General features: G+C 37.4%; 1 protein-coding gene and 1 long non-coding RNA gene across 5 annotated transcripts in view; both read left to right on the forward strand.

Moving 5' to 3' along the window:
• NALCN (sodium leak channel, non-selective) overlaps positions 1 to 22,769 on the forward strand; it is a 229,402-nt gene that overhangs the window by 189,664 nt on the left and 16,969 nt on the right. For all 3 annotated transcript variants that reach the window (XM_071430894.1, XM_071430895.1, XM_071430896.1), the window contains 15 exons: positions 5,601 to 5,702; positions 6,141 to 6,210; positions 7,347 to 7,438; positions 7,600 to 7,722; positions 10,225 to 10,281; positions 10,662 to 10,782; positions 10,884 to 11,015; positions 12,687 to 12,854; positions 13,993 to 14,097; positions 14,832 to 14,938; positions 16,900 to 17,020; positions 17,113 to 17,211; positions 20,705 to 20,798; positions 21,331 to 21,437; positions 21,814 to 21,888. In XM_071430894.1, the coding sequence (XP_071286995.1) occupies positions 5,601 to 5,702; positions 6,141 to 6,210; positions 7,347 to 7,438; positions 7,600 to 7,722; positions 10,225 to 10,281; positions 10,662 to 10,782; positions 10,884 to 11,015; positions 12,687 to 12,854; positions 13,993 to 14,097; positions 14,832 to 14,938; positions 16,900 to 17,020; positions 17,113 to 17,211; positions 20,705 to 20,798; positions 21,331 to 21,437; positions 21,814 to 21,888 (1,573 nt within the window). The remainder of the gene's footprint in view (positions 1 to 5,600; positions 5,703 to 6,140; positions 6,211 to 7,346; positions 7,439 to 7,599; positions 7,723 to 10,224; positions 10,282 to 10,661; positions 10,783 to 10,883; positions 11,016 to 12,686; positions 12,855 to 13,992; positions 14,098 to 14,831; positions 14,939 to 16,899; positions 17,021 to 17,112; positions 17,212 to 20,704; positions 20,799 to 21,330; positions 21,438 to 21,813; positions 21,889 to 22,769) is intronic.
• On the forward strand, positions 460 to 4,717 carry LOC139591804 (uncharacterized). Of its 2 annotated transcripts, XR_011679748.1 has the most exons (4): positions 460 to 2,024; positions 2,119 to 2,181; positions 2,290 to 2,373; positions 4,450 to 4,717. It is a non-coding gene; the product is annotated as an uncharacterized lncRNA (long non-coding RNA). The 2 variants fall into 2 exon arrangements; XR_011679747.1 differs by having other exon boundaries at positions 463 to 2,181.

The following is a 22,769-nucleotide window of genomic DNA, read 5'->3' on the forward strand; positions in this document are numbered from 1 at the left end:
CATTAAACCATGCTTCACAGAATCAGAGAATGGTTGAGATTGGAAGGGACCTCTGGAGGTCGTCTGGTCCAACCTTCCTGCTCAAGCAAGCCACCCAGAACAAATTGTCCAGAACCACATCCAGACACCTTTTGAATATCTCCAGGGAAGGAGACTCTACAACTTAAATATAAAATATATATTGTGACAGTTTGGGAAACGTTGGGGTTTTTTTTCCAAATGGGCAGCTTTTCATTATAGCTGATGCTATTGTCAAACCGTAAACTGATGCTAGGCGTGTGCAATAGGATTTTCACTGTTCTAGACAAGATTTGTCTGATGTGTTTTCTGATCCTGAGGGAGTAACATAATTCATGCTTAAGTGGAACATTGCATTTCATAAACAACTAACTGAAATAAGTGCATTTATCTTTATTTTAATTAAGAATGCTGGGGGGTGGTGGGGGGCACATGGGGAAAGAAGAAAGGGGAGAAAGAATTACTTGAATTAAGGATCCTATTCTAGTTTGTGAATATGCTAGAAGATAATTCAGACTTTGTTCTTACAAGTATTTCCGCAAAACATAGTGATTTCTAGGAAAGCTATAAATTTTATCTGTAAATAAAATCTTCCTGAACACTAATGCAGATAATGATCAAAGATCTTTTCCAACCTAAATGATTCTATGATCCTAGAAGATATACCTTTGGTATCCTTTATTAGAAATTTGCCTTTGTAAATTTCTGACTTGTATTAGTTGGATCTGACTCACAACAAATTTCTTGGCATATATTTTATGTTTTCTCTCTTAAGAGTATGATTTCTTTCTTCATAACTTTGAGGGCTTAACCCCATGCATTTCTCAGAACAAAGTTCTGAGGTAAGTTCCAGGTAAGTTCTGTTGATGATTTTTGTCACCCCATGCAACATCCAGACTTAGTCACCACCTTCCTAAATCTCTACAAGAGTACAACATCACTGGATTTCACTTGCCTGATGCAAAGACAAACAAAAAGGAATACTGGAATGCACATACCCATTGGAAAGAAGTTACTCTGTTTCATGGGGTTTATGCCAAATGAACACCATATTATGGATTACTGCAAAGCACAGTTGTGAGCCAAGTTTTTGGGCTATGGAATCTCCAACACTGCAGGTATGGAATTGATCCCATTTTGAGAGAGGTGGTAGACTGGATAGCCACTTGAGATTTCTTCTTTTGCATTGCTTTTATTGATTCTTCTACAGTCCAATAAAAAATTGCTATTATATAAACATCTGTGACAAGAGAAGCTAAAACAGCAGGGCAAGAATGATAATCACAATAAAAATTGCTAAGGAAAGAAAATCTCTTACTATAGCTCTACTGCCTGAGCGGTCACCAAAGAAAATAAGTGACTATTTGATTTTTTTCTTTAGAGACATAAGGAAGAAAACAAGAAAAAACTGACTTATCCAAGTTGCATTAATAATCCATTTTATTTCACCAGCCAGATTCAGATTTCTTTAAAAAATAGTATATTTTTCCCACAAAGAGCAGTGGAGTAGATGTGGTAAAAATGTGCATTGTGCTTGCTATTCAAAAAGTGCCTTATTAAATTAAATTTATAAATGAAAGGAAGAAACACTACCATGCCTCTCAGGTGGATCCCCATAAATTGTCGTCTGTCACATTTAACCATCTATTCCAAGTTCTATGGAATTATAATGAGAGCATAGAATGATTTAGTAAGGATAGAGAGTCCTAGAGAGTTAAAACAATGCTGAATGATGCTGATAACTGCACTGAAGTGCCCCACACTACTAAGGCTTAAGTACGAGCATGTTTCAGAGAGAACAACAAAAGTGCATAGTAATATATGCAGTTGCTACAATTACTACATAAATACTCACACATTAAAGTACAGAAAAAAAAACCAAAGCAGTGTTATACTGGAATGCAAGATGAGTGAACACTTGTTGCAGAATGGATGCCTAACTAAAAAATCCAAGCGTGAGCCACAGGCTTAACCCTCTTCAAGAGACTTCAGAATATTCATGAAAGGTATAGTATTTTGAATTCTTGATCAAAACCTCTAACATTTTACATTTGGTTAACGAATGTTACTTGAACACTCTATTCACAACTTATTTTTCAGGAATTCCAAAGCATGAAATAGTTTGAAGGACGTCAAAAGTGTGGACCTTCTAATTGGTTGCAGGTAATACAAACTAGGTGATAGAAATTACATGGTATCGCAGTATTGTCTTGTTCTATGTGATCTTCACCTGGCTTTCTGGTTACCTAAGAAATTGCATTTTCTCTTCAGGATATTTTATTACAGTTGCACTTTTCAAGGCAAATTTGGAGCATGTGGATGGCAGCTGCAGAACTGTGTTCAGAATTCTGCAAGGTGAGTACAAAGTCCAGAAGCTTGAGATATTTCTTGTCTCTTCTCCTTTGTTTCATACCTTCTTTATTTCTCCACAAATGAAAATAAATCTATCTAATATTCCAGAGAGGTAGTATAAGAAGATGAAAAGGGCAATTTTAGCTAAAAAGGGTAATTTTGCCTCTGTTGTTTGAAGGTCAAAAGATTCTGACCAGCTACAGTTACATAAAAATGTATCAAGGCAAGAAAAGTGTTTTTTAAAACTCCGATTTTCAAACCACATAGGACTGAATTTTTAACATTGTGGCATGCTGATGGTGGCTGGTGTGGGATTCAGCTCCAAGTCTGCCTGTGAGCTAAGGGATGAACTCTACTATCTAGTGATGGAGATCTAATCAATAAAGGTAATGGAGCCCAGTGAGATCTTTACCTGGGTGCTTTGTCTTTAGATGCCCACTTTATGGTTACTTTAATACCTTCCAACATCACTAATTAAATTAATTCACCAAGCATTCAATGAAGTTGTTCACATATGGACATACAGTAATGTGTGAGATGCCAGAGGATGTCCAAAACATCCTCTGGAAGATGGCAGGTAATACACCAATTTTTAGGGGTATTGTACCCTGCTGGAGCAGCAGCTGGAAGCAAAAAAAAAAAAAAAAAATACTCCAAGGCATGGCAGGTGATTCTGGCCACCTCTGTGCAGCCAATTTGATTGGGCCCTACATCTCCATGGGCTATGAGTTGGCTCAAAGCCTGGACACGTGGCTCACAGGCAGGCTCTGAGAGGAAGCGCGTATGTGTGCGTGTCTACAGTGAGAACACCAACCCTACTGCAGACTTTAAAACTGGCAACTCTGCAATTCTGAAAAATTCATGGCACCTGCCATATTTTTCAAAAGTCCCCAAAAATCTGCAACTCTTGGTGTCTAAGCAGCTGAAAAATATCCAGATTCTGAGTCAAAAGGATAACTAAGCATGGCTCTTACTAAGAGTTCATGCAAGGAAGATTAATTCCCAAGGCAGTAATTCCCATAAAGTGGAAAATGCCAGGAGAGAGGCTATCAAAAGTAGACAAGGACTTTGCAGCAGGTCTTCTTCTCAGGAAATACATAAATGTTTCTTTGAAATTACTTGATAAAAATTTCTGATCTCTGTGCTAAACAACAAAGCATTATTGCTCTGTATTCATTATTATCAGGTATTTCATTATTTCTCTGTTGACTTCACAAGAGCTGCAGGGCTTCCAGGAGTATTGAAAATGAGACAGTGGATGTAAAAGCTAAATATAGATTTAGGAATCTAACTTAGAGATCATAAACAATACTAAGTCTTTCTGCAGGTGTTAGTTTTTATGCGTGCCCATTCTGCCATAGTGTGTCCATAGTATATGGCTATGTCTATTTCACAGTATTATTAACAATTAAATAAGCCATCTTGTTCATTAGTCAGGTAAAGAAATTATTGCTAGAGCATTAAAAGCTGTCTTTTATTATGAATACAAAGTGTTTATGTAACTTGGAATTCAATTTGCTACTTACAAGAGCGTGAAAAGTTGATGTACAAGTTATGTTTTTATGTCAAGAAAATAATTTTTAGCAATTAGAACAGAGCATAATAATTTATATCTACAGGGGAAAAAAGAGGTAAGTTAGCCTCTTTGTCACACCAAGAGAACAGAACTCAAACCCCAGAATTTTCATTGTCTCTGCTGGAAAAAACTGGATTGTCATTTTAATGGAGTGAGATAGAATGTATTTTTGGGAAATAATTCTTTTTTTTTCCTTTTATTCAGTCAAAAATTGCAAAGGTATTCAAGTATCTCAGTTGTTTTCTGACAGTGTTATGTGGCATCCTCCTCCACAATGTAATGCTTTAAATCCTTTGGTATTAAAATGTTCATGATTTGTCTAAGATGAGCTATGTTTTATAAGACATGCAGTAATTTTCTTATATGTCATAATGCTTTAGTTCAGTGTAGTGTAACCTGATGCTTTCTATAACAAGTGTAGCACAATGTATTTTTCTAGGATGCTAATCTGATTGGCAGTGGTGATGCTGACAAGCATTCTAAGCTTCTCATTTTTGTTCCAGATATCACTTGGGATTCCTACGTGTATCATTTATGTGTTTAAATCCAAAAGAAGGAGAAAAAGTGGAGAAGAGTGAAAAACAAAGCCACGGTGGGGAAAGAATATGCCATGGACACCTTTTGCCATCAAGAATGATCATCCCATGCTGTCAAGGCATTTATCTAAGCCTTACAGACTGGCAGATAGAGTGGTTACACAAAGGGTGTATCGTTTTTTATCTTTTCAGAAAAAAAATGAGGATTCAGTTCAATAAAAAGTATGGAATATTACCAGCTGGGTCTTGTGTTTCTCTAAATGATCTCATAACACAAAATGAGCAATAAGGAGTGCATACTATAAACTTTAAATTGAACCATTCAGGAAAGTTAAAACATGTTTCAAGTGTTGAAATTCTATTTCTCAGCCATCAGAGGGATCTGTCTGAGCTCTTTTAGTGGAAACCTCTCTTTTTTATAAGCAAATCAATTTCACTGTAGCCATCAAGATAAATGCTCTGTTTAGCTGTGGCACACTTACTGGCCAACAAATAATAATTTCTACCAAAATGTGTAAAATGTGTTTGCCAAAATTAACCACGAGGAAACAAGTGAGAAAACCCACACAACAAAATGCTGCAAGTTGACTGCATTCCCAGAGAGCAGACATTTCATATTACAGAATATCAGCAATATGCAGCTTTTCATTTCATACTAGATATTGTACCAGTTATTTTGAACACTCCAAGTTATGTTCTAGGTCCTAAATGTGTATGTATAGCCCTAAAAGGGACTAAAATTGCTGTTGTACTTTTCTATTCCTTTCTTTATTGCTGAGAAACTGGTTTTACTGATGGTTAGTGCATTGCTTGATGTCTTTCACTCTTAATGAAGTCTTGAGGGACCAAATATTTTGCAGCAAACTGAAAATTAGTCATAGATGGTCCTTGCTAGGGCATGGAGAAGGTTTATCAGATGACCGGTTGCGTTGCAGAGTGGGAGTCCATTGCTTGGGAAATATTTTCATGGAAAGTCCATTGCTCTTGTACGGATATTCTCTATTGTTCTTGAAGTACTTGCTCCCCACAAAGCCAAGCTGATTCCTCTGAATGTGCTACCTCTGAAATCATAATTTATACTGAAAACTCTGTGTCATCATCTTTACATTTCTTCGTAGGGCCTGCACCAGACAACGCATGCTGAGCGGATCATTTGAGGGGCAGCCAGCAAAGGAAAGGTCAATACTTAGTGTCCAGCATCATATACGACAAGAACGCAGGTAATAATGGACAAAAAGGATGGGTTTAAAATATTCTTAAAATAAACATGGCAAAGGGAATTAAATTTGAACAATCCCTAACATGTGAAAAGCCAAAACTACTTACTTGTACAAAGAACTGAATTCTACATTCTTTATTGTAACCATAATGAAATTCATTGTACTGTATAAATGGAAAAAATGCCTTTTTATTTCAAATGTCATTTCCTTTGCCAACTACAAAGCTATCAATTTAAAGATCAGAAGGACAGAAATTGGCTTATGTTAGACCAGATTGTAAACAATTGAAAAGCATATAAGCTTCTGATGTTAGCAAGAGAAAAATGATAAGAATTCAAGATACTGGGTGGCTGAAGAGAAGTGCTTTATAATGGTCATCTTATAAAGGTCAAAATTTCATCTTGAGATGTATTTTTAAATTGATTATGATTGTTTCAGGTCACTGAGACATGGTTCGAACAGCCAGCGAATCAGCAGAGGAAAATCTCTTGAAACATTGACTCAAGATGTAAGTCCTCATAGAAATGCTGGTTTCAGTTTGAGAACATAAGAAATTAGAATATATGCTATCAAATAAATGCTTGTGTAGGACTAATTCTATTTATGAACTCGCTTGCAGTTTGTCTTTTCAAATCTTGAAAGGAAGTCATAAGACAAATGCTGTAACTGCATTAGAATTATCCTCAAAATAATTGACATGGTTATTTCACTGATAGACTTATGGTTTTGGAACACTTGCTGAGATAGATTCACTGAATCTGTAGACACTGCATTAGGAACACAACAATTGCTGCCCAGGATACTTTAAAAAGCGTTACTCTGGAATTATACAAATCACTCAGGCTGGGAAAACAGCAGTTCAAAATTTCTGATGGAAGTTTAGCAATATTTTCCAGGCAGCAGAACTGTCAGACAAAGGGACAAAGACTGAAAGGGGGAATAGTAATCACGGATTTCACTGTGGTGTAATTTCATGCAGTTCAGTGCGTTTTCATTTCTGCAAATTCGTATGATATTTTGTGGATCTCTGTGGCAATGAAATTTCAAGATACTCTATTAGTCACCCCATTTCCAAACTATCTCAGTCTTTAAAGGTAACTAAAGCAAATGTGGCTTTGCTTGCAGGATAGCCAGCAGCATTACCCCACCAGGAGTGCTTCAAAGCCTTGCATAACTCAGAATAGTAATGCTGATTGTTCCCTCCACTGCATGAGCTCAGACAGCATCCTGCCTTGCTTCCTCCCTCCCTCTCACTCCTCCCTGCACTCAGCAGTCACTACCTGTATGATTTGCATGCCTATTCTTTCCCAGTCTTAGCCCTTAGTAACTTTGATTGCATTCATTCCAGTTAAGAGAGGTTGGCTGGTCTTAGAGGACCTCTGTTTTTAAAGTTAAAAGTTAGATTGGATGGAGCCTCAAGCATGAAATTAGAACCGAAATTAACCTTGATGAAAATAAGGAGCCTTATGCTGTAGATAGAAAATACTGTGCAATATGCTTGACTGAGTTGATGTGCAGTACATTTGGAAATAAAGATCTTTCATTTGAATATTTCTATGCAAAACACCATATCTCGCTTTCATCTGAAACATTAAAAAATAACAACCCTTAGACTTCGATTAAAAGGAATCATTTTGCTTCTAGCACTCCAACACAGTGAGATACAGAAATGCACAGAGAGAAGACAGTGAGATAAAGATGATCCAAGAAAAAAAGGAACAAGCTGAAATGAAAAGGTATTTAAAAATCAGAAGTCTGAGTGTACATTTTCTGTATTAACTATTCTCTGTATGAAGTTAAAAGTATTAAGAGTCAACATGAATAAAAGAGCAAAGTGTTAAGGGATTTTTGCCAGGGATAACATGTAACACTTAATAATTTACATTTTTTTCAAAAGGAAAGTCCAGGAGGAGGAGCTGCGAGAGAATCACCCATATTTTGATAAACCCCTGTTCATAGTTGGCCGTGAGCACAGATTCAGGAACTTCTGCCGAGTGGTGGTACGGGCTCGCTTTAATGCGTAAGTTCATTTTGTAGCAACCTTGGTTCCATGGCTGCTTACCTCCATGTCCAAGCTCTAACTTTCCTTTTCCAAGGAAAACTGCATACAATATGGTCACCACACAAGCTGGCAGCCAGTGTCTGTGGTGTAGTCTTGCTGCTGGAGGAAAGGAAGCAATAAACTGCTCTGTTAGGGGAGATATGTTTGAGCAGTCTGTGATGCTGAGATAGACAAGACTGTGGGAAAACTGCAAGCATGAGCTGAAAGGAAAGGCTAAGGTTTCCCACTTGTAAACAAAAGCTTGCTATTCCCTTCTTATTCCTCATCATAAGGCAAGAAGTTTTTATTCACCAACAGTTATTCATAGAACAGAAGAAGGTGAAGAGAAATGAATTGCACCTCTGCTCACACAAATACTCTGTAGCCCGTAAAAAGGGACTCAGAATGGGCTGGGGAGGTGTTCAGCTGTGGGAGATAAAAGGAGAAAAGCTGAAACTGAATGAAAACTGGGAAGGCTCAGCAACTAAGCTGTAGGTATATGTGAGTGTGGCAGATAGAAATCCATGTACAAGCAGCTTTCTATAAAATCATCTCACAACTCTTTTTTTAAACCTCTGTCTCTTGCTGGCACCAGGATTTTAAAGGGTTAATGCATGTCACCTTGCATAGAGCAGTGTAAGACAGAAGATAGCTCAAGGCCATGAGCTTGGCACTTAGAAGGACTGGTTTCAGCAGCTGCTTTACCATTGATTTTCTCTGTGCCCTTCAGCAAATTACTTCTAGTTAGCATGACAGGATGGTTAGATACTCACTTTCAACCATACCTATATTTAAGTTTCTGCCACCTTTGTAGACACATGTCCTTGAGCTACATCCCCACTTTTCTATGCAACTGCTAACTTGATTGTGGTGCACTGGTCCATGAAGCAGTTGCAAATTAAAAGAGAAAAACAAAACACACAAACAGTCAATCAAATCCACTTAGCAAGTACTTATCAGTGCCTCTTAGCATTGCTAAATGGCCAATGGTAACAGGATATTTATATTAAAACAGCTTAAATAAAATGTTTGCAATTACAAGAATAAACTGATTTTCTTAAACAGTCTTCTTTATTTAATTTACTTAAATCCTTCCTGCTTTATTTGTTGTCCCATCTGGCTTATCAAGTAAATTATTCTAGAAATCTTTTTCGAACTGATAGGATGCATATTTTCATCTAATAAAAAAAGGCTGAGGAATGCTGCTGTGTAGAATGTAGGGAGAGGAAAGAGTTTAAGAAGAAAAAGTCAGTGGCTTCAGTGGGAAGGCACTTAATCCAGTATGTTCTGTGTGTAAGTGGTGTAAGTGTTACTGGTGTAAGTGGATGAACCTGGTCTGTGGAAGATGTTCCTCGTTCTCCTTGGATGTCTTGTGCATTCCTTCCTGTAATTCATAACCATGCAATCTCTGTGGTGGTAATTCCTCAAGTCTGTTCAGTCCATTTTTCACTTTAAGCTCAGCAAGGAAGTAATGGTAATTTCACATCCCAATGGCTAGAGCCCTCCAATGAAATATAGGATATGTCAGTGCAGATCCTGTCTTGGCATGATTTCCTGCGGGAGTTGGAAGATAAGTAAAAGTGCCTATAACCAGTGGGTCAGGGGAGGCTTCTTGGAAAGTATTCTTGGAGCGTCTCCTGCAGCAGTCATTCTGCTTTGTATGAAATTGATAAATAATTGCTGCAGCAGGAACTTAACTCATGTCACCTATATATGTGCATATTACTTATAGAGTGGTTCTCACTCTTTGACTGCCTAATGGCTGTTGGGATATGGCAGGTGGAGCACGGCAATTACATGGGAAATTTCAGATATAGAGAATTCTAAAAATATTAATCAGAAAAAGATTAAAGTAACAAAACACATAGAGCTTGTGGAAGGATGTGTGTGTCTGTCTGTATGTGTGTGTGTCTGTGTGTGTGTGTGTCTGTGTGTGTGTGTGTGTGTCTGTGTGTGTATTAACTGAGGGGTATCATATGACTACAGAATCATAGAGTGGTTTGAGATGCAAGGGAACTTAAGGATCATCTAGTTCCAGCCCCTCTGCCTTGGACAGGGACATCTTTCACTAAGCCAGGTTGCTCAGAGCCTCATACAGCCACGGTCCAAGAAGTTTTGAAGTAATTGTAAAGAGCATTTTGGTGCCTAAAATTCAGTAGCAAGTTATCCCCCTTATTCCCAAAAAAAATTACAAGATTAAGTCCTTGTTTACAAAATCAAGACCCAAAAACACCTGTCAGTTCAAAGAATCTTAGGGGAATTACAGGTATGCAATGAGTTAAAGTGATCCTAGTTGTGTTGATAATATGACTGAAATTGCATAGAATTAAATGAAACTTATACAGACATTTAAAATACAGACAGGATAAAATTGAGCCTTGATTTTGGACAGAAATTACTTAGAGTTGATGGATGCATGGTATAATTATAATGCTGACTAAAATAAAATGTAAATGACTGTATCTTTTCTTCTTTTTATAGTTCTAAAACAGATCCTGTTACTGGAGCTGTGAAAAATACCAAATACCATCAGCTTTAGTAAGCACTGCAAAAGTAACTTTGCTTGGTCTCATAAGCCTGCAGTATAAGTGTGTGTGTGCACACGTGCATGGATGTGTGTAAATGTGCATGCACATGTGTACTTCTTTTCTTTTTTTTTTTTTTCAAAAGGTTTTTCTCACCATGGAGTTTTTTGGGAGAAGGATGAACAGGAAGATGATTTTAAATCAGACTTTTCTTCTTCACTTGCATGCAACTTCTCTAGTTTTGTTACGCATTTCTGAAATACCGAAATCTTTGACACTTCTCAGCTCAATTTATTTTTCTTAGGAAAGCACTTAACTGTAGTGTAGGCACAAATCAAGTACACAGAGATCTGGGCATTTCTGTAATGGCATTTCCTTGTGTATCATTTGCAGTGACTTGCTGGGTTTGGTTACTTACCTGGACTGGGTCATGATCATTGTTACAATATGCTCCTGCATTTCCATGATGTTCGAATCCCCTTTTAGAAGAGTTATGCATGCTCCAACACTCCAGGTACTGCCACTGAATCATTTTACAATTACTGAACTACAGTCACCTTGCTTTTCTCCACTGCCTGTTCCTAAATTATGGTCGTTCTCTGCTTTTGTTTTCAGATTGCTGAATATGTTTTTGTAATATTCATGAGCATTGAGCTTAATCTGAAGATTATGGCAGATGGCTTGTTCTTTACACCAACAGCTGTCATTAGGGACTTTGGAGGAGTTATGGACATATTTATATATCTTGTAAGTTTTTATATTTATGGAAGGTTTTTGTGGCATTCTTAACTCTGATATATTTGGTTATATAAATGTTTAGTAGTGTGAAGAAGTTTGTCTCTACCCTGATACAAATAGTAGTGATACATGGATGTGATAAACACCTGGCAATTCAGTGTGGGGTCCTTGTATGACTCCTTTTAATTCTTTATTTGTTGATATGTTTTAAGTATCAGATCTGATTTTCCTTCAGAGGAAACTTGAGAACTCTGAGCTAATTTCAGCATTTTTATGCAGGAGAATCTTAATTTTACCTGTTTCATAGATATTAATTGCTTCTTCCCCTCTGTACAGAATTCCTGCTTTATTGAAGGTGTTTCAAAACCATTTACCATTTGACAGAGGGCACATCTTTGTTGCTGGTGTTGCTACAGAAGAAAGCAAAGAAACCTATATCCCATATCTATCAGTAGTGGTTCTCAGGAAAAAAGTTTCTCAACAGTTCTCAACAGTTTCTGGGAAATCTCTTGCATTCCATTAAAATACAAGAGGAGGGTGTCTATTTCCTCTTCACATACGACAGTAAATACCATAGAATGTGTCAAAGCCAGTGCTCAGTATAATACAGTATGAAATATTTTCTAACTTAAGAAATTACTGAGAAAAATGGCTTTGATGGATTTAGATTAAATCTTTCAGAGATTAATCCACCAGGCAGATGTGCTGCATAAAATTTGTCACGATCAATTTGTATCAAAGATTTTATTGTTAGCAGAAATAAAAATATGCATACTTGCACAAAACTCCTACTGTAGTATGCATAATTTCTGTGTGCTTTAGTGTCTTGAAATGTCTCTGAATCCTTCTGCTTGTCTGAAGGAAAAATTTCAGTGGTGTAGTTTGGATATTCCAAATATGACTGCAGTGATCTTGAAAGACTGTGGAAGAAAGTCTGGATGTTTGTTTTGGTGGGGCGGCTGCCTTTTATCACTTTCTTTTTAACAAATTATATCAGTTCTTAAATAATTGTTGATATCATCTTTATCCTCCAGTTTTTGTGCACTTACTTCTTGTAATACTCTCACCTCTGTCCCCCTATTATAACACTGGCTTTTAAAAAATAGGAAGCACTTAAGAGATGTTAAATCAATAACCATTTGTCCGATTTTGTTCGGGTTACACGACACAGCTATGCTGTTTGAAAACACTTCCAAAAACATAACATTCATGTAATGAATCCACATGGTAACAAAACAACTTATGCCTGTTACAAAGTGATAGGAAAAACTGTCAGGGAAACTGTTAACAGACTTTGCAGGTGAAGATTTCTCAGTTCCAGGGTAGAATCTCTGAAATTAGAAGGAGGAAGAGAAATAATCCTGCCTGCTCAAAGAATATAGTTTGTGTCCCTGTTTTGAGTCAGCCAAATTGATTTCTGCTTTTGGAACTATTCCATCTAATTAAGCATATAAATGGATTTTGAGTCAAAGGGCGAGACAAAGACAAGCTGATGCCAATTAGTTAGGACAATAGCGAGGACATAAGAGATCTAAGCCCTTTTTCTAAATAAGATGCTCTTTTGCCTTATTCTTTAATTTTAAGGTAGAGACCTTCATTGACCTTCTGTGCTGTGTCTGTGCCAAGTAAGACATTGTAAGCCTGATCCTTCTTTGCCTTTGCATGTCCTGTTACCTCCAGGTGAGTTTGATATTCTTGTGCTGGATGCCTCAGAATGTCCCTGCCAAATCTGGAGCTCAGCTCTTAATGGTGCTCCGCTGCCTCCGACCTCTTCGAATTTTTAAACTGGTCCCTCAGATGAGGAAAGTGGTCCGAGAGCTGTTTAGTGGCTTCAAGGAAATTTTTTTGGTATGTGCCAATTTTTTTTTCTTGCAAAAATATATGAAGGAGTAAGATAACAATGAGGGAGTAAGAAAACATTTTGATATAAAATTCATGTTTTCTATCTTTTTCACCATTGTTGTCTGTTACTTTGTATCACTGCAGATGACCACACAACAGGCTAAAAATTAGAATATAAGTAACTCATACTGAGTAAAGCTATTGTAATAATTCTTTTAGAAACTGTACTTTTGTTTAGCATACTTTTAGTCATAATTACATAGGAAGACTACTGTAAAAAATCTACCCCTTTTTCACAGTTCTGGCTGGTCAAGGAATATGAGAAGTAGTGTATGGAAGCTCTGCAAGAACAAAAGTAAACCTGGTTTCTGAGCTACAGGTCTCTACCTTCAAGCTTCTTGAGAGGCAGCCAAAAGCAATACAGCTGTTCACCACATATCTGAATCTCATTCTTATGTCATTGTTGTTATTATTATGATCATGGCCAGACTTACAGTAATAAGATCAACAATGGAGTCTGTGATTGCTTGATCAGACATAATCTATTGTCTTGGGACCCCATGTGGTATTGGTCAGCCTAAGCAACAGCCATCTTATTCCTTAACAGAAGGCTTTGTTAGGTCAGGTTGTTATAAAACACTAAGCTACAAAATATTTGCAGACAGTGATAGAGCAAGAACAAAAAGTATAAAGCTAGTTGGCATTTCATAAATACTATATTCTATTGAAGATATTTACATCTTAATTTGCTCATGCTTATCTTTACCGGAGCTATCCTGGAATCAAATATCTTCCAGTGGCTTAATCAGATTAATTAGCCTGAATCAGCAAAACAGAAACAGCACATATGCAAGTACTCAAACAGTTCCTTTAAATTAAGTGTCAATTCTTATGCATACAGAATTTAGTAAGGTGGTACACTGAGCACAAGAAAGATTTTATCCTTATCTGCATGTTAAAAATAAACTAATATAACACAGCACCTGGTTACTGGACCAGAACCTAAAGAAACATGTCTGTCACCAAAGCTGTATCTCCAGGTTTATACCACAAAAAGATCCTCCCTGCAGTTCACCAAGGGAGCTGACCCCCTTTTTCAAGTCTGCAGAAGAAGAGTTTAACAAATCCAACTTCATCTTTACAGGTTTCTATTCTTTTGCTGACTTTAATGCTTGTTTTTGCAAGCTTTGGAGTGCAGCTGTTTGCTGGAAAACTGGCAAAATGCAATGACCCTCACATCATCTCTAGGGTAAGAACTGCTTTTCTGCTTCAAAATAATGGTATGCTGTGCCATTTTTCCCTGCTGGGGAAAGCAAGAGGGGCAATCAGAGCTATTATATGAGAAACAGAGGTCTTGGGCTCTTTCTTGTTCAGAAGCAGGATGATGGAGGGAAAGGTGATTAAGAGATCAGCAAATGAGGGTAAGGATGGGTTTCTATATAATAACTAAAGCAAGTCCAAATATTTGGGACTGTCTTAAAAGAAGTTGTCAAATGAATGTCATGTTTCCTGCAAAGGACTGGATGGCACATGGAATTAATAGTGGAAGATAACACCTTTGCATTCCTAGGTCCACAACTGAAAAACACGTTAGACTGCTAGATGTCCAAATCAACGGGGATGCCAAGTGGGTTGCATGGAGAAAGTTATCGGTGTTTCGTACTCCTGGCATATTTAGTATTTGGAGAAATATCATCATGACCTAAAGAGAGCAGTGTTCTTTAGGAAAGAGGTGAAAGGCCACGTAGTCTTGCAAATTGAAAAGCACTGTCAGTCCTGAAGGAAAAGGGTATATGGAACACTTACTAAGATGGATTTTTCATTTGGGTAAAGGTCCATGACTATTAATCACAGATTTATAAATAACCCTTCATTTCTGTGTATATTGCTTTCCCATCACGGCAAATGTGCTGTTTATGCTGGCATGTTGGCATCTCTCACAGGCTTCTGTTTAATCTCAGGCTGTGGTTTATTTCACTATAGGAGGATTGTCATGGCATCTTCAGAATAAATGTAAGTGTTTCCAAAAATCTCAATTTAAAGTTAAGACCTGGAGAGAAAAAGCCTGGATTTTGGGTGCCACGAGTCTGGTGAGTTGCTACACTTTGGCCTTTGTTTCTTCAAAAATGCAACTGTTGGTGTAGAAAAAATGGCTCAAATGTGATGACATTAAATCACTGATGGAGGGGTTTTGTTGTAATTCAAATCATACTAAGAGTAAAAATTCTGGCATATTTAGTAAAAAGCCAGATATATGACATTTTCCAGACTTTCATAAACCAGAAAGGAAGGAAAAAAACCTCTAGGTACTGAAACTATATAGGAATTAGATTTGATTTGGTTATTATTACATTGGGAGTTATTTTCTTGAAAAGTATCATTACTTAGTTACTCTTTAGTACTATTATGAAGGCAACCTGAGAGCCATAAAGCAACAATAGAACCTAAGAAAAATATGAAAAGATAGGAAGGAAAAGAAATGAAAATCAACCTGCCTACAGCTATCCATAAAAACAAATGATTATATCATGTCTAAAAACAGCCTTTCTCTTCTATGGCCATCAACCATGCCAGCCAGCAGTTTCTTTCTTTTTCCAGTTCGGGGAGTCCTTGTGGTCTATCTGGTACAGAAGTGCAGTGAAACTCATTTAAAAGCTAATGTATGCTTTTTAATTTGTATTCTAATACATTTAATATTTCCCAACACCTGAACAGGCAAAGCTTACTCTTTTAATTGTTTACAGTTTTCATTTGGTTGGCATTTTGCAAAATCAGCTTAACAGCCACAATTATTTTAATTGGCCGTGTGTGTGGATAAAGAATGTACCAGCAGTGGTAGATTCAGAGCCACCCTACACTAAAGAAATAGTGTTCTGTGATTTGAACAGTCAGTAAAACTCTGACATCTGCAGAAGTCTTTGTTTCTGTAAGCTTCAGAGAAATTCTTCCTTGAGTAAGCAAATTCAATCCTGTTCAGCTTGGTCCAGAAATAAGCAAAAACTGTCTTAATCAGCATAACTGTAAACTTCTGGGAATGTTTTGTTATTGCAGAAAAATGTTTTACCGCAAAGACATTTATGCCACCTGTTGGCTGTCAGGCCAGATTTTCAAGACAGATGTCACTATAAGCACTGCCTTAAAAAGAAGTATCTACATCTGAGAGGTCTCTTTTCACTGAATGGTTGGATTCAAGAAGCACCAAAGACTTAATAACTCTTCTGGAATACAACTATTTACCTTATAAACTGTGGAAAAGTCATTGGACTGCTTGGATTATCTGGCTTGGGTTGTAGAGACAGAGCAACATGCTAACCTAGCCCAAAGAGAGTACTTTTAATGTTCAGCTGGAAACATTTCTCTTTAAATTCTCTTTAATCTCAACTGATAAAAAAGGTCAGAGCACATGATAGAAAAGCCATGAAGATGTGGTATCCTCTCATGTCCTCTTTTAAGTTTTGCTTTATGCTATCAGTTCCTCAGATAATAAAATAGGGAACAACATTTTTTAAACAATCTCACTGACCATGGAGTCCAAATCTTTTATTGGGTTAGAAAATAATTTCCTGCAGGTAAATCTATTTTAGAATCTGGCCAATGCCATCAGATCAATTTTTTCCATGAACAATGTTTTTTTCTTATTTTACTGGCAAAAGCTTTAAAATGCAGCAACATAGAGTCATAGAATGGTTTGGGTTGGAAAGAATTGTAAAGATTCTCTAGTTTCAAGCCCCCTGCCATGAGCAGGGACACCTTGCACTATAGCAGGTTGCTCAAAGCCCCATCCAGCCCAGCCTTGAACATGTTATAAGCTTTATTGCAGTGAGTCAAACTCTGAGTAAGAAAGTAAAACATACATAGGGATCTAAAAAACTATGTTTACATATTTATTACTGTTGCTATTGTTTTCTTATTCCTGAAATGGATCTTTGATATGTTTCAGAGACTTTCACCACAACTTTGCAAAGTATTTAAATGTTAGACTATGAAGAATCAAGGTAACAAATAGAACAACTTTACTGCTGGTTACACCTATTTGTGTACTGCATTTCAGGGCAAATCCTCGGAATTTTAATTTTGATAACGTGGGCAATGCAATGCTGGCACTATTTGAAGTTCTGTCATTAAAAGGCTGGGTGGAAGTCAGAGATGTTATAATTCATCGTGTTGGGCCGGTAAGGAAACACATCAGACTCTTTGAATTCTGCAACAAATAACTATGGGGTCTTCTTTTTTTTAACTATTAATCTTATTTCTGTCTATTCAGATCCATGGAATCTACATCCATGTTTTTGTATTCCTTGGCTGCATGATTGGACTGACCCTTTTTGTTGGAGTTGTCATCGCTAATTTTAATGAAAACAAGGTACTAAGTAAGGTGGTTTATTCTGAGTGAGAGGGTTTATTGAGTGTAGAACTGGCTCGGTGAGAAACATGAAACTTATTTACAATGTCTATGTTACCTGGTAAGGCTGCTTATAGTACTGGCTTGCCAAGCTTACATTTTGCAAGACTGCAAATATGGCTTCAGATACACCTTATCCATACTTGCTAGAAGATCAAAGCCTGTGATGACAGCGATCCATCACGCACTCTATCAAGGCTGTTAGACTTTATTTCTAGTGCAGCTGTGCTGCTAGATGGAGATTGAACATAAAGCACTATGTATTTACAGATGCTGCTTAGTTTGATGTAAGTATACATATGGTGGCAGATAAAAAGATGTGTTAGGCTTGCCTGTGTTGCAATGAAGGGGCCTCTTAAGAACCCTGCCATTGCAGTATTTCAGATCCAAAGTGTGTGGCTTTTTCTTTACAAACCACAGTGTACATTGTAAAAATAATTGTCCATCACTCAGATAAAAAGGCAGCTAGTGTTCTAGGCAAGTTCACGTGGGCTTTTTGGATTACCCTGAAAAGTAAAAAAATCTGCTCTCAAGGGAATTGTTTCAGAGCAGTTCATGTCTATACTTGTTAAAAGGTAGAATCCTCTGGATGGGATTGCTGCACGCACACTTCGCAACCTTTAATTTGAGGGGTTTTTCTGAGCCTCTTGTGGTGCCTCTGAGGCATAGAGACAAACTTTTTATTAACTTTTTCCTCTTTCAGTTCAAAGTCACAAAAATAATGAGATAATTTCACCACTCATGGCTCTGAGGGAAAGGATGGCTACATGCTATGGGGCATGGAGATTTATGACAGCTCAGTGTGCTTGCTCTGGAGCTGGGTGCTGGCTCTGGCCCTGACCCGAGCCCAGTAGCAAACACAACCATTGAGTTTGGCCATCAGGGAAACCACCTGACTCCTTCCAGAAGGGAAACGAGCAGCACGTTACTGTGCATTAATGTGGGCAAGCAAGGCATCTTGAAGTGGGGTCAAGCACGTTGTGAGCCAAATAAATAGCCTAAAACTTCTACTGTTTTGAAGGTATTTTTATGTTTGCATAACATCAGTGTAATTTTGGTAAGATGAAGTGCAGTCATTCCTGTTAAAATATATTTGCTCTAGAGAACAAGGAGCAATGTATGAATAATTCCTTTTCTTATTCACTAAATTTTGCTTGTTGATTAACAAAGCTGAAATTTCTCCAGTATGAGAACCCCACTGGATTTTTATAGATGCTTTTGTCACTTTTTGTTCATCTGTGCAATATTACTTTTCCTTCAAATTTTTCAATACACACATGAATACAAGAAGTTTTATGCTTTTTGTCCTTGCTCACTAGTAACAGTTCACTGTAAATTACACTGAACAATATATTTCTATAGAATTCACATGGTATTTAAATTCTATTTAATTCTAAATTCTATTCTGTTTAATTCTATTCTATTTAATTCTATAGAATTCACATGATATAAATCATTTATATCTTCTGGTTCAGCTTCTTCAGTTGTTTCTTAGTAACCAGCAGTGGCATGTAATGTTTGTATTTCTTTCTTTTTTCTTGACTACTCATTACTTTTTATGTATTTACTATAGAGAAAAGAAAATGTTTTCAGATTTGAGTTGACAATATTAATGTTAATTAAGTGGGCAAGAGTTTCAGCCCAATTAATATTCAAGTAGAGTGAAGAAATGTCCAGAAACTAAAAAAAAAAAAAAAAATGTAGAGAGATGGCTGGCAGCTAGCCCAGAAAGTAGAGAGCAAAACAATCCACAGTGTGAAGTTCAGTCGCATTTTCTTAAATCTAGTTACTTAACCAATGTATTAGTGTTTAAAGTAGATATTTTCTTTAGAAAATTCATGGCTGATATACAGTTAGAACAATTACAGGAGTAGTTGATGAGGGTGAGAGTTGGGCAATTAATGAACGAACTGTTTTAAATGAGAACAAACAATTTTCTAGACAGAAAAATTTATAATCATTTCAAATATGCTCTAGTTTTTCATATGAGTTGTTGGAACTGCAAGTGTGGAAACATTGGACTGGGAAGTACCACAGTAAGCTCTGGGCTCTGTCCTTGGTTGTCCCAGTGACAGGGCAAAAGCCCAAATTATTCCAACCCCCAACCCCATTTCAGTTCCCACTTGTCTCAGCTCCCAAGCCCCAGGAGTTCAGGCAGCGGTGAAGGTGTGAACGACTCAAGAACTGGCGCTTTGAGCTGAAGCCCAAATGCAAGCACAGCTCCTCCAGCCCTAGCCCTGCTCACCGTACTCTGCTCTGTGGTTCCCTTGTGATCCTGCTTCTGGAACTGGCAGTTTCTGAGGAACAAAGCAATTTGGCACCACTAGTTTTAACAAAAATCCACCTTTTTGCCACCTTTTGTCTTGTTTGCAGTGAAGACTCTCCAAGAATATAAAGCAGACATGCTCCTTGGGGGCATGTGTTACCTTTCAATCTAAGTGTTTCTGAATGGTGCTGTTTGGGCCTGACAGGAGTAGTCAGCATCTTTACATCTTCACTTTGTCTGCATTGTGTTGGAAGGCACCTCTTCCCAGGGTACCATCTAGGGACACAGCTCCATAAAGAGATCATGTTCACTAACAGGGAGAAATCCTGACCTTATCAGTTGCATAGCCAGCCACAGTTCCAGCATCTACACAAGCCAATGCCCAGGTAAGGGCGAAGATCATGCCAGCCCTCACCCAGCTCACTGTGGCTCTTTCTGACAGGGACAGGAGCCAAGTGTCTGGGAGACAGGATTTTGACATTTACCTTGAAAAGGTCTCCTTTGTTTTTGTAACTCTAGAATTCTTCTGTGAGATTTTACAGTTCTCTAAAGTGATAAGGAACTCATTTTGATTTGGAGGTCATTTTAGATAATGTTCAATTCTGTTTGAAGTTTGCTCTGTTATGTGAACATTTATACACATTACCAGCTACAACCATCCACCCTAAAGAGAGAGGTGTATCTTCACCTCTCTTTGTGCTTCCTCTGTGGAGAGCTCTTGTAGATTCATAGCATACTATTATTTTATTTCAATTACATCCCAAGCAGAAGAGCTGTGGGGACCAGCAGTGGTCTCCTGGAGGGCTCCTTCCCTGAAGAAACTAGTGACACTAGTAAGCCACAGGCCTTTCTTCTGCAAAGTCCAGACAAAATCCACCACTCTGCTTCCTGGCAAATGACATTCAGTCAAATGGAAGACCTCCTGCAGTGTTTCATTGCCCACAATGGGCTGGTGCTACAAAGAGCAGCAACTGTGCCTGCTGAGTTGAGTCCCAGAAACTCACAGCTAATGCATCCAGAAATCCTCTTGGGTAACAGCTGATACTTCAGACTCCTTTCCCCAAGCAGTGTGTTATTTCAGGGAAGTTGTGCATGTAACTTTATTTCAGGCACCAAAGAGAATGTTGTTTTCATGTTACAATGCTGTTAAATGACAAAAGCTTTATATGCTTCTCTTTGTTTATTAAGGGGACAGCTTTGCTGACTGTAGATCAGAGACGATGGGAAGATCTGAAAAGCAGACTGAAGATAGCACAACCTCTTCATCTCCCACCTCGTCCGGGTATCAAAGATATTTTGATTTTATTCATGTTGAGCCCTAGTGTTCGTAATTCCCCAGGAGTCTGCGATTCAAATTAAAACTGTAATCGTGAGGCCGCTAGGAGGTTGCGCATATGTTAATGTGGAAACAGGCTCCAACTACAGATCTCTCCATAAGGCTATTAAAATCAACCCTACAAAGGTTGTGCTTCGATGGTTTTAGGATAAGCCTTAATGAAAAATTTATTTTTTAAATGAAAAATATTTGCAGTTGGCTGTAATGATATGAATGGAATGTATTAACCTGACAGCAGTTGAATGATGCACTTGCCCTAAAAGTACCAAAGCTTTCATGCAACACTGGTGTTCAGTATTTGAAATTATATGTTCAGAAGCCCTATTTGATATGGAAAATTGTGGCAGAAAATTAGAAATGTATTTTGAAAATGGGAAAGGATTATTTTGCCTCTAATGAACATGGAAAATATGTCAAGAAATAGGGGGGGAAGTTACTGTGTATTTTAACTCTCCTCCTCAAACTCTTTCTTTTTCAGATAATGATGGCTTTAGAGCAAAGATGTATGATATAACTCAGCATCCATTTTTTAAGAGAACTATTGCTGTACTTGTCCTGGCCCAGTCTGTGTTGTTATCAGTTAAGGTAAGTACAGTAGTACAGCATTGTTTGCACATTTTCTAACACCAATTAATGATCAATTGAGCCATTAGTGTGATGAATGCAAGGAAATGTGATTTCTAGATACAGCAGTCCCAGCTGGCATAGATCACTGTAGATTAATTGTTACTTGTGGAGTTCAATCAATTTCTGCCTTTTTGTAGTCTGGTCCACTATTTATAATTTCTAGTTAAGGTGGAGATCTGAGAGAGAAGTATACCAAAATGCCATTCCTTTCTGAGTATATTTTAAAGTGAAATTCATTCATTAACAAAACTCTTAATAAAAGTAAAGGCAGTAAAGAGGCATTTATTCTGTTTAACAGCTATTCTTCTATTAATGGATTATGCTTGCTTTTCAGTGGGATGCTGCAGATCCAGTAACTGTGCCTTTAGCAACAATGTCTGTTGTTTTCACCTTCATTTTTGTCCTTGAGGTAAAGTAATATATTTTTTGACTTCTTGAGATTAAGACTTGTATGTATATATTTCATTTGTCTCTTTAGGGATGTTTCTCATTCTTCACTAGGGTGTTTATTTCTGAATGTGTACATTCAGGGTTCTCTATGTCACTTGTCTTTAAACATGTATTATAAGAATAAACTTTTAATGTGTTATAGTCATACTTCTCTACACCTTGAGCTTTGTGTCTTTATATATATATGCAAGGCTGAGTATTTAACAGTGTGCTTTGGTGAACCCAGTGAACTCTTTTCTTGTGGAACATCTCATATTATATTCCCTCCATTCAACAAAAGGTCTGTGTTGCCTCGCAGAAGTTCTGCTTCACCCATTTATGTTTTGTCTGGTGTGTTAATCCCCACTCTTCTGTACCTGTGACAAAATCAAACCTCTCTCAGCTTTGTTTTGGTTTAAATATCATACTTCATTTTAATATCTTTTTTATAAGCTACTCTCCAGCTCCAGTATTGTCCAGTATTTTATAAGCTACTCTCCGGTATTGTCTATCTTTTGCTGCACAAGTCTGGCTCCAGTATGGTGGCAGTTCTCTATCTATGAGAATACTGTTATTACAAACTCTGCAAGGTGTATTTAGCCTATTTTCATAAGCCTAGAATCTAATGGTTTAAACACATTTTGGAAAACATATACTTTTTTAATGTATAAGGATATCCATTTAAGATTAAAGAAGATGCTTCCTCTGTGGTTAGGATAGTACATAATTCTTTATAAGTTTTTGGTTGACTAATTTTCTTGTCAGTCCCCTCTGAATAGCTGATACTGACCACTATCAGAAACAGCATAGTAGACTATGTTTCCCACTGCTCTAATCCAATCTGACAGTTCCTATGTTCCA

The sequence above is a fragment of the Agelaius tricolor genome, unplaced genomic scaffold (genome assembly GCF_023055355.1).
Source record: "Agelaius tricolor isolate 1412-34295 unplaced genomic scaffold, bAgeTri1.0.p SCAF_7, whole genome shotgun sequence".
Classification (NCBI taxonomy): Eukaryota; Metazoa; Chordata; class Aves; order Passeriformes; family Icteridae; genus Agelaius; species Agelaius tricolor.